A 17,012-nucleotide genomic window follows, 5' to 3' on the forward strand; every position below is an offset into this window, starting at 1 on the left:
CGTCTCGTTCTTCCTGCAAGGGGCAGCGGGGGCTTGGGGCTGCCGGGGGGGCGCCGGGGCCGGGGCCTCCCGTCCCGCCCGGTGCTCGGCGCCGCATAGGGACCGCCGGGGCGAGGCGCCGCCCAGCCGCTAGGGGGTGCTGCAGCGGGAGGTCCGCCCGTCCTGTCGGGCGCCGCGCCTCTCGGAAGGCGCTCTGGTCCGCTCCTCTCGGCGGCACGGTGTCGCCGGGCCGCGGCTGACGTTGGACAACAAAGATGGCGGCGGGGAGCAGCAACTACTGGGAAGGCGAGTGGGGCCTGGGGGCGGCGGGGACGGGGCGGCTGCGCGCCGCGGGGCCCTCCCGGGGCACAGCCCGGCCCGGGCGGGCTGGAACCGCCTCCGGGTCCCCTCTGCCCGCCTCCGGGGGGGCCGGCGCCGCCCGAAGGCTGCGGTGGCCCCGTCGGCCCTTCAGCCATGAGGCGCCGGTTCCCCGGCTGAGCCCCGCGGCGGGGAGGCCCCGGGGCCCGCGGTGAGGGGGGCGGCACCCCGCGCCGGACCCTCCCGGTCGTGTGGGGCAGGGCCTGCGGGTGTCCAGCCGTGAACCCCCCCGCTTCCAGCCTGGGGGGCTCCCCCTTCCGTGAGGGCCCCCGTGGCCGGTCCCCCCTTCCCGGTGGGGTTCCCCAGCAGCCTGCGCCCGGAACGCGTCGGGTCACCCTGCGGGTTTGTGACTTCTCGCTTGCTCTCGGCCGCCCTGTGCAGATCTCAGGAAGCAGGCGAGGCAGCTGGAGAACGAGCTGGACCTGAAGCTGGTCTCCTTCAGCAAACTCTGCACCAGCTACAGCAGCACCCGAGACGGAAGGCGCGACAGGTATAGGTACTAGCCCATTTCTTTACGTTTTAAACGCTGCTTGTGGTACTTGGTTCGGTTTTATAATTTGCTTAATGCTGTTCCCACCTGTGGCTTTCATGCTTAGCTTCTTAAGAAGCTCATTTCAGTACTTCTGGATGCTGCGATGGTGGTGTTGGTCTTGGTGCGATGTTGAGCGATATTGGCGCGTGAGTCAGGTGTGTGGGCTGCAGTGGTGTGTCGTGAGAGCAGGTGTGTCACTGGGGGAAGCTGAATTTACACTTTGGTTTGTAGCTGTGGGGTTAGTGTGCAAACTGACGATAGGGCTCTTTAATACTTGCTACATCGGCTTATTTTCTAGTTTTTCTTGTATTAAACTAGCAAGGGGTTTTCAGGGACTTCAGTATTAGGGGAATTTAGCCTTACACCTCCCAGGTGGGCTGGTGTGGTATTTGTAATCCCTGTTTTTATGATAAGGGAGCTGGAGCACTGAGCAGCTGTGACTGGTCTAGGCTTGCACAGAGGACCAGCCCTCCCTTCACGAGGGGCAGCTGTTTCTTTCTGGCTTTCTCCTAAGATGAGTAATAACAGTGAGAGAGAGAGAGAGAGAGATGTTTTTATGTATATAGGAACCAGATATGTACATACACACATATATATCTGAATAGTTTCTGTTTGCTTTAGGCAGATTCATGTTCGACTGAAGAATTAATGTGATAAAACTTCTCAAGTCTTTCTAGCTTATGGGCCAGAGTTGAGGTCTTTCCTGCAGTTCCACAGCACTAATCATCAACTTCTCTGTCCCTGTGCACAACCTTTAAAAGCTGCCATTCTCTGCCTGTTAACTGTGGGTCCCAACACTGTGTATCAGTTGTGAGTGTGACTACTGCATGTATGTGTGTTGGTATTTTTATTTATTTATTTGATGATTGAATAAATTTTGAACCTTTGCATGAATTTCTGGTTCTGGAAGCCTGAGAGCACCTCGAGAATGATCATGTTACTCCTGAATCAGAGTCCTAGTCTCTCCCTTGTTTCTGGCTCTGTGCTGTTACTTGCCATGTAATCTGATTGTTGTAGTTATTTTTGCTGTCCTGTGCAAAACTTACTTCTCTCACTCTAGTTATGGTAGAATACCAAAGCAGAGGAGTCTCTGGAAGGTATTAGTTGTCATACTTCTTCAGGTTGGCGTACCCTGTGTTGTGCTTCTGTTCTGTTGCTTAGATATGACTTCTCATTGTGGTTTTAGTTTATCTTAAAAAGCATGTAGGGAAGGTGTACGGTATGGGACTGTAATTGTGATAAATTGTGTGGTTTGTATTGCTCCGTAGAACACTGACTGCTTAGTAGGTCAGCGGGTTGTCGTAACGCAGTGTTGTTCAGGTGTAATTATGTCGCTGGTGCAACATGCTAATAGTGCAGTGCTCCCTTCTGCCAATAAATAAATAAATCAAGCTTAAAAGTTGGAGACAGAAGGGTATTGGTGGTAGACACGTGCTGGTAGTAGACAGGTGTTGGTGTCAGGCATATCTTCCAGGGAGAGGTTCTATTTTCCCCAGGTGATACTGTGTCATCAGTTCAGATAAGGGTTAAAGACATGTATGATAAGAAAATGTAATTTTTCTGTGCTTAATTCATCTTTCTAGGAAACCTGGGTAGCAGAGCTTGCCAGCACCTAACACTACTGTTTCCTTATTTCTTGCATTCATGAAAAGATGATGTACTTTTCAGTAACTGCTCCTCCTGTTTTCCCTTAGCTCTGACACAACTCCTCTCTTAAATGGATCAAGCCAGGACAGAATGTTTGAGACCATGGCTGTGGAGATTGAACAACTTCTGGGAAAGGTAACTCAAGTTACTGTGGTTTTACTTCAGCATCTAGGAAATATTGCAGTACGAGTTTCTGTGATGAATGTCAGGAAATACTAGTGTGGGTGTTAGACAAGTGTTTCTGAAGGTATGCGTCTGTCGTCAGAGCTGGCTCCTTCAACTTATGCATTGTAACTTTCTTACAAGAATAAGCCATTTCATGTTTTTTTTTTTTTTTCTTCTTCCTCTAGCTTACTGGAATAAATGACAAAATGGCAGAATACACAAATAGTGCAGGAGTCCCGTCCCTGAATGCTGCACTGATGCATACGTTACAGCGTCACAGAGACATATTGCAGGTAACAAACGCGTGTCCTGCTTGCTTTTATTTTGTTTCTTTGTTTGGTATAATTACTAGCAGTGCTGGTGTCACAGCACGCTTGAATGTCTTGCCAGAAGATTTAAACGCCACCGATCCCAGCTCACTTTTCTTCTCTCCAGACGCCCCAACCAGTGAACTCTGAGTTGAAAAAAATAGCATTTTTAATGTCATATTGGTGACCAGTACCTAACTAAGAAAGAACAGTAAAGCATGCTGTCTTATGTAGGTGTCTTTTATATAGCAAAAGGCGAGAGATACTGTCATGAATTATCTTGTCTGTGTGGTCTGTCACATAGCGGTATGAGAGGGAGCATCACACTTAAGAAAATAAGATTGTAAAACCATTTAAACTGCTAAAGGGAGTTGAATGAAATGTGATGGCTAAAGCTACTAATTAGTGTTATAAATCAACCATGTTTCAAACTGGTGATGTTTTCAGGGCATAGTAAGGTTAAAAATGCATGTTTTATTTGGCTGGTCACGTATGGTTTGATTTCTGTTTTGTATCTGTGCAATACACAATGTAAAAAGCATAGTGTTTTGTAAAAGCCATAGCATTTGTATGAAAAATAGTGCTGAATGTTTACAATGGTTTTGGTGGACACCGGTTGCCAGTTAAATTGGTTTTCGAGAAGTATTAGCTGCCTGAAATGTTTTCAAATGTAAAATTGCAACATGAACATTTTAAAAAAAAAAAAAAAAAAAAAAAAAGAAGTCATCTTCACTGTTCAGAAAAGACTTTTTTTTCATCTGGTGTAACTTAACAAAATAAACCCACGAACATCTTCACCACACCAAATAAGTAGGTTTTACTGGGGCTTCTGATGCAACCAGTAATGGGAAATTGCAACACAGAATGATAATTCATCAGGAAGGTGAAGATATATGAAATTGGGAGAAGGAATTGCAGTGGATTTCCCTCCATGATCTTAGCTGTAGCTGTCAAAAGTTAGCAACTACTGTAAGAGCAGTGAGTTTTAAAAGTACTTTGCATTAACTTCCAAGCATTGTTGATGTTAATTTCCTAGGTTGTTCTCGCACTTTGTATTAAAGAACAGGTAACATTTTAAAAGATGGTTGGATCTTACTTGAGTATATTGTGTTGTTAAATTGATCTCAGGATCCTAATTTTGGAATAATTGTTTTATTACAGGATTATACACACGAATTCCACAAAACCAAAGCGAACTTTTTGGCAATACGAGAAAGGGAGAATCTGTTGGGATCAGTACGAAAAGATATCGAGTAAGTTGTATTGTTTGTTATACCAATGGTGTGGGACTGTCCTCAGAGGGAGGAGGTGGAAACCCTCCTGTAGGAGAATACTTGGCATAGCTTATTTGTCTGTGCTCTGAATAAAGCAAAAAAAGTTACTTGAATTCACAACTCTTACTAAGGTTGTGGTAAGATTCTGTTTTGTTTTGTTGTTGCGTTTTAGATCATACAAAAGTGGGTCTGGCGTGAATAACAGAAGAACAGAACTATTCCTGAAGGAACACGAACACCTTCGAAAGTAGGTGTTATTTGTTATTTACTTATGTTGGAGGTGCCTAACTTTTCTGGGGGATGAAACATTCTTAATTTCAAGTATGTGTGAAAGCCTTGTTGATTTGTAGATATGTATGTCCGCAACGAATGCCTTGCACTATGTATTTTGTGACAGTGCTGGTGCTTATGCAGCTGGATAAACGTTTCTTGCTTATGCTGACTGTGAAGCGCATATAGTAGGTAGTAGCCATGGTAGTTTTCAGTGATTTTGGCTTTAGGATCTTGTCAACACTAAGTGACATCTATATGTTGTCTTCAGCGGGCTTTGGCAAGTCCCTTGTGATTCATACTTCATGCTTGGTGTTTTCTCTTAAGGAAGGAGATGCCTTTACAGTATACTAGCTGGGATAAGGGTTAAAAAACAAAACGGAAAGTTCCAGTGATTGAGCTGGTTTTCCCTTTCTTTTTCTTTATTTGTCAGTCACAGAAGAACCTTTTTTTCGTTTTGTCTCTACTGAATGGTTAAAAAACAAAACAAAGTCCCAATGATTCAGCTATTTTTCCCTTTCTTCTTTATTTGTCAGAGTAGGACTTTTTTTTTCCTGTTGGTTCTACTGAATGTGTACAAAACGTGATGGAAGAGACTAATTCCAAAATTACCTGTGCACTTATATATTTGCAAATTGACTGTAGTTTATTGGGCAAGATAACAAGCAAAATAGAAAGCACTTTCTTTTTATTCGTGTTGCAGAGAAGGCATTAGATTATCAGTAGCTGCTTTCTGTGTTCCCCGTTCAGCAAAAGCAGCGTGCTCCGATAGAAGAGGGCTGGAAGGTTCATGCTTTATAGATAGTCAAGAAGAAGCACTGATCTTTGTGCTTCTGTGTTGTTGACTTTAGTCATGCTAAACCTCAGTCTTACACAAGAGGGCAGGCTTTCATTGAAGAAAATAAATAATTAAATAATTACCTGTGGCTTTCTCAAATGTTCTTTCTTAAAGGTAACTTAAACTTCTAGCCAGAACTGCACAAAAAGCTTTTACAGGAAATTAAAACCAAATTTTTCGATTGTGGCTTACCACCACTTCATCCTCAATTTTCTTTAAAACTTAGAAATTAATTGATTTAAAGCTTGAATTATGACTTTTGTTAGGTTGAATTTGTTATTAAGCATGCATGATCAGGAACTGTAAAATTTCTGGGAAAAAAACCCAATCTTAATGTTTTGGAGGTGAATGTTACCTGAAATGTTGGACTTTGAAGTCAGTTAATCTGACTAAACGTGATTCTTTCTAGATGTTGTGTTTGGGGTTTTTTGTTTTGCTTTGTTTTTTATTGGAGGGGTGGTAAATACTTTTATACATTTGGCGTTTTGTTAAAGAAGGCCACAAATAAAATATTTCTGGAGTTGTAAAATATACTTCTAAGAAACTGACGTTCCTCTGAGTGCACTACTTTGAAAAGTTTGAAACAATGAAGAGAGGAAAACTTAAACCATTTTGTAAACGTTATCCGGCAGATGTCTTCAAAATTTGTGCCTAGCATTCACTGAGGCACTGATAACTTTGATCTCTTTAAACACGCTAAACTCTCCAGTATGTGTTTAGGATAAAAGTGCATGAAAAATAGAATTAAATAAGGCAGTTTCAGAAACAGTTAAGCTATCTTCTAGGTGATTATTTGAAAATGTCAAGACATAAAAAAACCCCCACAACACTGAGAAAAAGAAAACAAGAAATAAGTGAGTTCAGGATCTTTAGGAAACAGGGCCAAAACTAATCATGGAATACCACTGCAAGGTGGAGGTAACTGTAAGGTGTATGAAGAAATCTGGTATAGAAGCAGAAGACAACCTTGGCGAGAAATCAAAGCTTGCAAGATGTTCAAAACTTTTCAATTTAGAATCAGTAAGCTCAGAAAGATACTGGCAGAGGAAATTATTAAAAGAGTTTCAACATATTTGTCTTCAGAGAAAGCTGTTAATGAGCTATTAATGCCAAAAAGCTGTAAAAGCTAGCAAAAGGTCCCGAGAACTCAACAGGAGCTGGCAGATGACACCAGACATGCTCCTAGGATAAGCTGACAAGCTTTGTGTGAGTCTTCATGCTGGATATTTGCCGCGGAGTAAATCATGGTGCTAGACTAAGTGCTGGAACTACATGATAAATATATATACATTGTCACAGAGACTCAAAGGTAAAAATTCAAATGTATTTTTAGTGAAGTTGTGAAACCTATTAAAAGAGCTTGAAAAATGGAGATGAGAACATAAACTTTGCAAGTGTATTATTATATGCTGCAAAATAATGAAATAATGCCATGGGAATGATATATTCTTGTTGAATATTGGAGCCTTCACTTGGTCTTGACCCTGCTTAATTTATGATATTAAGTACTTTAACCTATTACATATTTATTCCATGATGTGATAATGGAGAATGTATGAGCTATTACCCCACTGCAGAGTAGCAGACTCGTCTGTCAGCCTTTTTCTTTATGCACTACCATGTGAGACAGGATAAGCGGAAACTTGAGTTTACTCTTGGCGGCGTTTTCTGTGAACGCTCTTTAAAAAGCATGCTGGCAGCCCCAGGCAGTATTGTTTGTGGTGGTATCTCGCTTGGGAGTAAGAGGAGGAGAGCCAGAAAGCTCTTCTCCGGGAGGGACTTTGGAGAGAAGCTGGACTTTTGCTTTTTGTCGAAATCTGGCTTTTTATTTTTCTGTCACATTTTGAACATCATCTCTTCTGGAAGGACTAAGAACGAAGGAGAATCTGTCTGTCTTAATTTTACGTATGTAGGTAACAGTAAAAAAGGGGAGGGGAATAATAAAAAAAAAAAATCTGTGAGTCCAAAGTTTTGATGAATAAAAGGATCTGACGTATATTAAGCACCAAGGGAATTAAAACAGCTGAAGCGCTGCGCAAACCCTTGCTATGCCTGTAATACATAAAGCTGCTGTCCGTTTAGCCGTGAGGATTGTGCATCCATTTGGATTCGCTTGCCCTGGGTGGGGCCGGCTGCTGCGTCAGCGCTGCTGGCACAAGGGTGCTGTGCACTTTCACGTCAGGATGGCGGTGCTGCCGGGGCAGCCCTCGGTCCGGGGGCGTGGGGGCTCTGCGCTGCCGCACCCCGCTTCTGGGAGGGCTAGAGAAAGCGTATCGTGTTCCTCTTTCTTCCACTGAAAGCTTTGCTGCTGGTTCAATTCGTTTTATAAATCAGCTGATTTTGAGTTTTATTGGGAAAGGAGATTGGTCTAGAAATTTTATTGACTGTAGGTGGGAGGCATAAAGTTTCTAAGTCTCTGTTTGCTACTTAATTTCTATACAGATAATATAAGGATAGTTTTACCTACCTCTGTAAAGAAAAACAATAATGCCTAAATTTTTTAATAAAAATTTTAACACCTGTTAGTTAACATGAGGCTGGAAGACAGGTCTTGTCGAATACTGATCCCCTGTTAATATTTTAACTAATACCTCAGATCTCTTGGCATGTCAGATGCTTAAAGAAATACCAAATCTAGTGTGGTCCTGTTTGCAGTTGATTGTTGAATGCTTGTTTTTTCGGGTGTGTGCCATTCAGTAAAGGTGTTTGTCTCATCTTTTTCTGTTTGTATGCTTTTGGCCAGGGAGGTAAACAAGTCATCCTTTTTCTTGTAATACTGTTTTCCATCTAAAGAAAACAATTTTGATGAATAGATCTAGCTTAGCATTTTAAAAACTGCTCTGAAAAGTGCTGCCTCAGAGGAAAGAGTCCTGTCAACTTAGCGTTTGCCCTGAGAAATTCTGCAGTTATTGATGAGTTACAGCCTAAGTCAGCAAAGAAGGGACTAATGCGTGTGATTAAATTTGCAATATTGCGTGTGTATGCGAGTGAAAACTTCCCTTGCGTTAGTACTTGCATTGTATGTGAATGATATCATATCAGGTGATACTGATGAACTTGTGTAAAAATTGATGAAAGCTTCCAAGATTTAGATGGAAATTACAGATTTTATTACCTATGACAACTTCCTTGTAAAACTAGATAAGAACTAGATAGTGGTCGCCAGCATTTGCTGTAGTAGATTTGTTCTGTCACTGTAGGGCCACTGTATGACTATTGCTTTTTTATGCAGCTCCAGCTCTCAAAAATTAAGGCATTTGTCCTTTTCCAAAGGAAATGAAATGGCTGGTGGTGAAGCAGGTGCCTGTGGTGGGGCAGATATCATTGGCTGTGATTTTAAATATTGTCAGATGACTGCATGTTTCTGGTGAGTCTTGCTATGCAGGCTGTCAGTCTATCCAGTAAAAAAATTTTCAGCTTAGAGTATCAGGTGTAAGTGGTGCAGGTAGATGAGAGGAACCTGCTCAAAGCGTTCAGGCTAGCTAAGGACGTAAAACACCTCTGTGTGTCTTAAAATGGGTAGCACTGGGGACGGAGAGGGTAAGGGCGCCAGAGTAGGTGGGTGGGAAACTTTGAAGGAGAAAAGGAGGAGGGCAAACAAATCAGAGGGATGTGCTCTGCATGTGAAAGAGAAAAGAGGAATAAGAGAAGGGAGCAAAAGAAATAACGGGAATCTGCAGCAGTTGTGTAATGGTGCTATTAATAATACATACCTGATTCATGGAGATGATTAGGATAAATTAATGTTTGTGCAGTACTTCATATATGTGAAGTACTCTGAAGTACTAAATATTGTTATTACTATTATTATTGCACTTCATTTTTCAGCAGAACTATTTCAAATTTCCTGGTGTTGTTTGGGCAGAAATGGCCACATTCAAGGAGAGAATAATCACCAGGAAACTGCTTTCAGACTTTGTTCGTAATACAGTCCAGATCTTAATAGAGGGAGTGACTTGTCGACCGTTTTTCTTCTAAATATTGATGTTGCTTACAAATTTTCACTTCAGTACTGATTTGCACGGAGAAGTCTGCTTAATGAGATGCTGAGACACCTTACAGGGGTTTTGATTACAGGTGCGTTGATCTTTTGGGAAAAAGCTACCAATTTTCTACCTTAGTTTAATTTCCTTTTCTTTGTTATCCCCGTTCTCTGCTCCGCACGCCCTGATTACCATTCACTGTGCTGCTGCTGCTCAGGTTCCTGTGGATTTCAGTGGACCTTCAGTATTGGGTTAAAACCAGAGATCTTCTCTTGTCTCCCCTTCCATTCCCTCCCTCGCCTCCAATTGCAGGGGGAGGACACAAGATGCCTGGACAGTAACTGCTCTGGCTGATACATGGTTCACCACTGCATCTCCTTCATCTTCTCTTGGAAAGAAAGAGACTGTAGGAAAAACAGCTAATTCCCCAATTCCTTTTTCCTTCCCAAGGTGGCTGGGGAAGCAGCAGGGAGGGAGGAGTGCGATGAGCCTCTTCCCTGGGTGCCTGCTGGCTGCCTGCTCTGCAGCCTCAAAACTGCTGAGCTCCACTTCAGTTAGGCCCAATGAGGGTTTTTTTTTTTTAGTTGCAAAACTTGCCTCCAAATTAAACTTATTTTTTGTTCGTGTCAAAGCAGAATGTGGTGTTCTTGTCACTCCATTCTCTTAATTTTAATACAGATTTTAACTGAAGCAGCACTTGATAATGAATGATTTTCTTTGCTTTATAGCAGTTATGAAAAAACAACAGATCTGCTATGAAAGGACAATACGCACTATCCGTGGCCTTGGTTTGGACTGTTTGCCAAGAAGCACTGAATACGGTGTAATTTGGCTGCAGACTCGCTGTGCAGTAGTAATGGAAGGCTGCAGCACTTTCTCTGGAAGATACAGTGCAAGGAGAGAGTGAGGAATCTGGGTTAAAATGTTTCTGTGCTGGCCATTAATAGCAAGAGCTCTGGCGATGGTCTGTCGCTGTTTTCCCAAATGCAGTTACATACGGTTGACTTCTTTGTTTCTGGAATAAGGAAGTTTGGGAAACTATTGCATTAAAAGTGCGTGCTAGTGCCTCAGCTAGCCAGGCGGGATGACTGCGGTAATTACCTTACTGACTGACTTACCATTGAATATCCATAATACGGATTTTTGGGGTAGGGCTATCTGCTCTGTCTGAGCGGCAGCACAAATAAAGTGCTTTTCAAAGAAGGGATTTGAACAAAGGAGGATTTTTGGTACTGTCAAAGCTTACTTAAACATGCACAACGACTTGTACTGTAATGCTGTTTCAAAATACGGTTCTGTTTTTTCTTTCTGCTCTGTCTCCTATTGCTGCAGAGTTTTCTCAATTGCAGTTGTGCATCAGTGATTCCTTCCTTTAGCCTTGTATGTGGAACTGAATGGGTTTTATCTCTAAGCCTGCTGGCAGAACCTCTCTCTTGAAGACTGATGGCAGAATGACACAAGGCCACTTCATAAGTGGCTGGATCAGCTTCCCCTGTAAGAGTCCCAGACTGAATACGAGACTTGGGCATATCATATACTTAACTACACCACCAGACTGAGCACAACTTCTCTATTTCCTTATTTTAATAGTAAATATTCCTCAGTGAGGGAGACGGTTGATGTCTTCTGGAAAAAAGAAACTTCGCTGCTTATTATGGGACTGTAATTATATGGCTGTATGAGCAAGTTATTGAAGTACTTTAATGAGAATTTGGGGAGGTTCAAAGCTTGCAGGCAATGAAGGAAGAGGCTCTCCTGGGTATCGTTATTATTTATAAATAACTTAATAAAAGAACGTGAAAATCAGCCAAGCACTTCAGGATTTAAAAGAGGTTTTCCCTCTAAAAATAGCTTGAGCTTCATTAGAGTAAAATCAACTAGTGCTTTTCATCTTCCTGTGCTTTATTTAGGACTTAAAAAATAAACCCACCCCAAAACACTAAACCAAAGGTTATATTTGTCTCGCAAGGTTTATTTGCATGCTTTCCTTATAGTTGGATTGCTTTAAAAACTACTGTAATCAATAATTTCTTTGACGTTGATGACTGTTGTGGTATTTTTATACTTCAGTATGTCTAAGATGAATTATATTTGAAGAAGGGGGGAGGGGAATCCAAAAAAAACCCAACAAGCCCACCACATGCATGCACACAACCCAGTTTGGGGACTTCCTTTGTAACTCCCACTACAAAACTGAATTATCCAGGTGACGAAGGATGCAGTCACAAAGGTGTCAGCATTAAGAATCTCAAACTCGTTTGCTTTTCACCTGCATAAAACGTGAAGGTTTATGCATGAACTTCCATGTACCCCCAGGAAAGTGGCTACAGAAACTATCCTAAGTCTTTTTGAATGTCTGCAGAAACTAAAGACCAAACCCTCGTAACACAGGGTGAAAGATTACCCGAATATATCACGGAACACGGCTGGTTGGGACTCTGCTCTGGATCTCGGTTCTGGGCTTCACCTTAGCAGCAACGCTATGCCCTTGATTTGGGAAGAGGGAGAGAAACAAAACCACACTTCAAACTTCAGAGCTCTGTGGTTGCTTCTGAAGTTTCTTGCTCGTTTCAGAAATAAACAAGTCAGTGATGCATGTTTTATTTGTTTTTAGCTTTCCTTTCAACACTGTTCCTTAACTAGGACAGCTCCCCCCCAGGTCTGTATTGAAATTAGGACTTTGACAAGTACTGAAATCCTTCTTACATGGGTTGGTTCTGAAAAGTAGGTGCATCTTTTGAACAGAATCAACAATTGTGGAGTTTTATAGAATTTCTCATGTGGAATCTGAGAATCTCTTATTATTCTAATGTGACGTGTCATTTTTGTCAGCGTGGCGGTGTACTTCCTTCTTCTTTAAGGCCAGAAATGCTTGCTCATTATTTGCTGTTGGAACTTCCAGTACAAACAAGCTGTTGAATTTCATTTGATGTTAAATAGTGATTATTTCCATTTTTCTCAAATACAGAGTGTACCTCGGGAAAGTTATCCTATTACTGTGTAAATGTCATTCTTGAGTTTATTTAAGTTGAACCTCTGTACTAATGCATCAGAATGAGGTTCTCGTCATTCTTGGCTGCTGTGTGGTAGGCTATGCAGGTATCTTAGTGTGTCGCTTTACCAGTGGTTTGATAAAAGGCATCAACTCCCATCTGCTGAGGATACTTTCTATCAAATCCATGCTGGTAAGCAGAGCTAGACCCAAATTCCCACTAAAGCATGCCTATTTTAGCCTGATAATACAATTTTGCTTACAACCTTTCAAGGACCTTAGTTTTGTTGTCAAGTGAAATATGGAGAGTGCTTTCCTCTCACTTGAGAGACTTGTTTATATTGAGTATAGGCACGTTTCTGGAAGAATGCATCTTGCTCAGCCTTAGATAAAAAGACAAGCCAAAGAACAGAGTGAAATTGGGTTGGAAGAAAAATGTTGAGATCTTCACCCATTAATGAATCGCATCCTGAATTTGGATTGTAGATGGTTTAAATATAGTGTGCACTTTAAATTTGGAACCACAGCTGTTCATTATATTGTATAGTTCACTACGCAGTTTTAAGAATCGTTTTCTGAAACTTAATAAACAGGCAGGTAGATAGTTGTATTGTTAGGTACTTTGGCCAAGTCCTGGATGAAAGCCATATAGCTTCCTACATCTACCAAACAAACGCTCAAAACCACAGCAGGTGAAAATGCAGTTAGGAAGCAGAATACATTTCTGTCAACGTGTGTTTTAGGGTTTCGTACTAAATTAAAATTGGGTTGTCATCCTAGGAATAACTCGCCCTTCATTTCTGTGTTAGCTTCACTGGAAACGAAAAAGATATTAATTACAGTGTTTATATGATGGGACTCTTCTGGAAGACATTCCCCCTTGTTTTCTCTTTTCTTGGTTACTTAGGAGTGTGAGTAGCAGAACAATTTTTTTAGCTTTGTCTAGCTTTAGTCAAAAACCACTGAGCTAGAAAAGTGGCACAATCTTTTTTTGTTACAATACTGATTATAAACAGCTTGTGTTTTTTGTAAGTTTGGCATCTGTCTTGTCTGTGTGTGCCCAGCAAATCAGTAATGACAGGTTATCTTGGTAGAGCTCATTTTTCGTCTGATCAGCCTTCAGGATATCAAAGGCTGTGTTGCTTGGTTTTGGGGGGTTTTCCCTTTAGTTAAAGGTATAATCTAAATTCTATGTTTTAAACCAGAGGAAATAATGCAAACAGCGCTCCCACTGAATGCTGGTTCTGCATGCAGCATGTAAAATTTGAGGAAATGCCGATACAGTCCATTAGGAAGTTACTGGAATTGTTCTGACAGTTGTGGTTAGTGATAATGACTTACAGTAAGGCCTGCCCTTCTCAGTTCATTTAACTTTGTTCCTATGGGTAATATGGAGCAATTATGGGATGGTCAGTCTATCCAGGAACTTTCACAACCATGAGTAGCCTCTAGAAACCTCATTATGTGGCTGTTGGTGCCATCCTGGCATTGGTTTTATGCTTGCTAATAGGCAACCAGCTGCTGCACTTCATTTAGACAATACGAGCTGTTTTCATTTTAAGTTTTTAACTGCGTTCTTTGGGTAAACTATATACTGCAGATTGAGAAGGCTCTTATATCCTTATAGATTAGCTTTAAAGGAAGAAGTATTGCTGTTGCTCACCCTCCTGGGACTCTCGAACATCAGGCACTCTCCCCAGTAGTCTATGTGCCAAAGAGCTTTCTTGGCTAACCCCTCTTTTTGCAGTGACATTTCTTTCACTCTGTTGATAATTCCCAGACAGGTCCATGGAGTTCAGTGGAGGTGCAGACTGTATCCTTTGGAAATCCAGGAGAAACAACATGTTGGTGTTCTCGGACCTGTGAAGGTGGATCCCTGGGTTCAGGGATCTCCCCCTATTTGCTTGCATCCATTAAATTGTTCTTTAAACTGAGTTAGGGCAACTAATCTTTGTGTTGGTTATGCTGCATATGTAGACATGGTTACAGATGTTAGACAGCTGTAAAGAAAGTACTTATGTTAGCTTATGTTAAGTCCAAATTGTTGGAATTTATGAGCTGTTGAGATATTTACTTAGCAATGTAGCCAGCAGTCCAATTTTTAGTGAATTTTGTGTCATAGGATTGCAGGTTGGAGGGAGTAGGTTTCACCACCACCAGTTTATTTTCCTGGAAATCCTTTGGCAAATTCTTCCCTACGGTGAAAAGCATGCCTCTTGCATGTTTTTTTTTCTCGTATACAAGGTACATGTGAAGCATCTCGAAAGAAATTCAAATAATGTTGGTTAACTCCTGCCTAGAGCAATGGATTATGTTCCAGTGCCTTTCATTGTAGGTTTAACAAATTGCTTACATTGATTAAAAGCAGCGTGATGTTGTGCTATTGTGCTTTTTTTCTTTTCCTTTTTTGCAACTATTCCTCATTCTTATTGAAAGTGATTACCGAATGTCAGACTCCCCAGAACAATAATCTGCAGAAATAAGCTTACTCTGCGTGTTTAGAGTTCGTAGGTGTGATGTTGTTAATGTATTGTTCCTCTGGAGAAAATCTGTACATTGACTTAATGCTCATGTTTGTACTGGTTTTTATGTTTGATTGTTGTAGGCTCTTATTTCATTTTGTCTACTGCAACAGAAAGCATGAAAACATTGTGTCTCCTTAGCATCCAGATTTATGCTTTAATTAACATATAAAGGGAACCCACAGAAGACAGCAGTTTGTGTCAGTATTTGAACCTTTCTCTGCTTTCAGAATGGTTTCTGTGGGCAAACCTGAAAATGCCCATTTTACCTCACATCTTCGGGTTTTTTGTAGTCAAATGTATTCCTTTTCCTGCCTGTGCTATTGCGTGCGTTCCTAGCAGGTGCTACTTCTGCTCTTCCATAAACACACAGCAGCAAATTCTGTGTTGTCTGCACAGTCCTCTAGTATAAATTTTCTCTCTTTGGCTGCCGTATACCCTAGGTATGTTTGTCTCGCAGTGCTCTTGGGTTGGGGCTCAGTCAATGGGTAGGCTTCTACACCGATTTTTCTCTTCATTAGCAGCTGTGGGAGGCTCTCCAAACGAGCCAGGCAGCTCCAGTGCAATTCCCTCTTTCTTTGACACTGAATTGAATCAAGCATGAGATGAGTCTTATGAAATCTGGAAAATCTTGTTTACTATCAGAGGGAAAAAAAGTGTCCTGCTTTACATTTTTCTAGTTAAGTTTTTAAAGAACTTAATCTTCAGAATTTTGTTAGATGATGAGTTATCTTGATGGCAAGCAGAAAAAATTCGTTGGAGCTGGGGTTTTTGTGTTTGTGTGCACAACGTTTCTTTCACTCATGAGTTAGGAATGATTATTGTGATGGAAATGATTGACTGGGTAAGTCTGATTTGCTTCATCATAATCTGTATATTTGTGTGAGAATATCAAGTACGTCTTGCAATATTTGCATTCCTGGAAGCTCCACGTTGCCTGGTGATCCAGGCCTGGGAAAATACGAGATTCAGTGCAGGCAGTTTGAGAGAGCTGAGACTAGTGATTAATTTTGCAGTTAGAGAAAGAACAAAGTAAAATTATTATTTCTGTAATTATTCTTTATGAAAGTAAGAAAATAGTTACCAAGTGCTACATTAGTTTATTCTACAGGGGTTTTCCCTAATCCTTTTAAATTATTCTTTGTGATAATATTGCCCTTAATTTTATCTGAGGGGTTTAAAGTGCATTGTGAAATGAGGTGTGTGCAGATGAGTCTTACTGCTGTATCTTGCTTCTCTGACAAGTGCTTGTATTGGGTATCTAGCTAGTAAGTCAGCAGCAAAATCTATGGATATGGGATGCTCAACTAAGCAAAATCTGTGGATATGGGATACTCAACTAAGTAATCATCTATCTTACTGAATTTTAACTACTGGCATAGAGATTTGCTTTAAAAAAAACAAAGAACATAAAATGCTCTCTGTAGTTGTAAAAGCTCGATGTGATGGGCAGGCTTCTTTTTTCATCCTTGAGGCATATTTCACTTAATTTTTCCTTTGGATTAATTTACCTGTCTGCATATGTAAATGACAAACTGCACAATCTTTTCTGAAGACAGCAGTTGCACAGAGGCCTGATTATTTCATATGCATGACTGCTACTGTTGGATTTGTGCCATTTATTACACTAGGTGATTGCCTCAGCATCTTTTGGTGTTTTTCGTATAGTATTTTTAAATGGCTTTGTCAAAGTGCCATCTGTCTCGACAGGTGAAAATGCATAGTTTATTGAAACAGATGGCAAATCAGATTAATATTGCCCAGATCCATCGTTTGCTTGCTCAGATGTTCATAAGGTAATGTCCACTGGATTTGTTGTGTTTGCTTGGAAAGCAGAAGAACAAAGTCAAGAGGTTTTTTTTTTTTTTAAGAGCCTCTTTTTGTAGTGTTTTGAATGTGTAAGTTAAGCAAAATTACCTCTTTCAATGTTGTTATTTTTTTATTCTGTCAAATGGTTGACATTAGCATTATTCATAATTGTGAGAACAACTTCTGTTTGTGTAGAACAGGTTATTAATAGTCAGAGACCTGCAAACTTCCCTTGGGTCTCTGGGCCTCGTTGTACTTTGTGTTCCTGATCTTCCTTAAATCTGACTTATTCTCTATAGTTATGAACTGTAAAAT

At 41.0% G+C, this 17,012-nt stretch overlaps 1 protein-coding gene across 5 annotated transcripts in view; it reads left to right on the plus strand.

Moving 5' to 3' along the window:
• Positions 1-187: 187 nt before the first annotated feature.
• Positions 188-17,012, plus strand: part of GOSR1 (golgi SNAP receptor complex member 1) — a 32,038-nt gene continuing 15,213 nt past the window's right edge. For 3 of the 5 annotated variants that reach the window (XR_014229944.1, XM_082328245.1, XM_082328247.1), the window contains exons 1-6: positions 188-285; positions 739-853; positions 2,584-2,671; positions 2,887-2,994; positions 4,171-4,262; positions 4,456-4,530. Coding sequence is in view for 4 of the 5 variants with exons in the window: in XM_082328245.1 (XP_082184371.1) it covers positions 255-285; positions 739-853; positions 2,584-2,671; positions 2,887-2,994; positions 4,171-4,262; positions 4,456-4,530 (509 nt within the window). In the remaining variant the exon portion in view is untranslated. Of the gene's footprint in view, positions 286-738; positions 854-2,583; positions 2,672-2,886; positions 2,995-4,170; positions 4,263-4,455; positions 4,531-8,623; positions 8,759-9,219; positions 9,320-17,012 lie in introns of those variants that run through there. The other 2 variants (XM_082328248.1, XM_082328246.1) reach the window with 2 other exon arrangements.

The sequence above is a fragment of the Platalea leucorodia genome (assembly GCF_965183815.1).
Source record: "Platalea leucorodia genome assembly, chromosome: 16".
NCBI classification, from domain to species: domain Eukaryota; kingdom Metazoa; phylum Chordata; class Aves; order Pelecaniformes; family Threskiornithidae; genus Platalea; species Platalea leucorodia.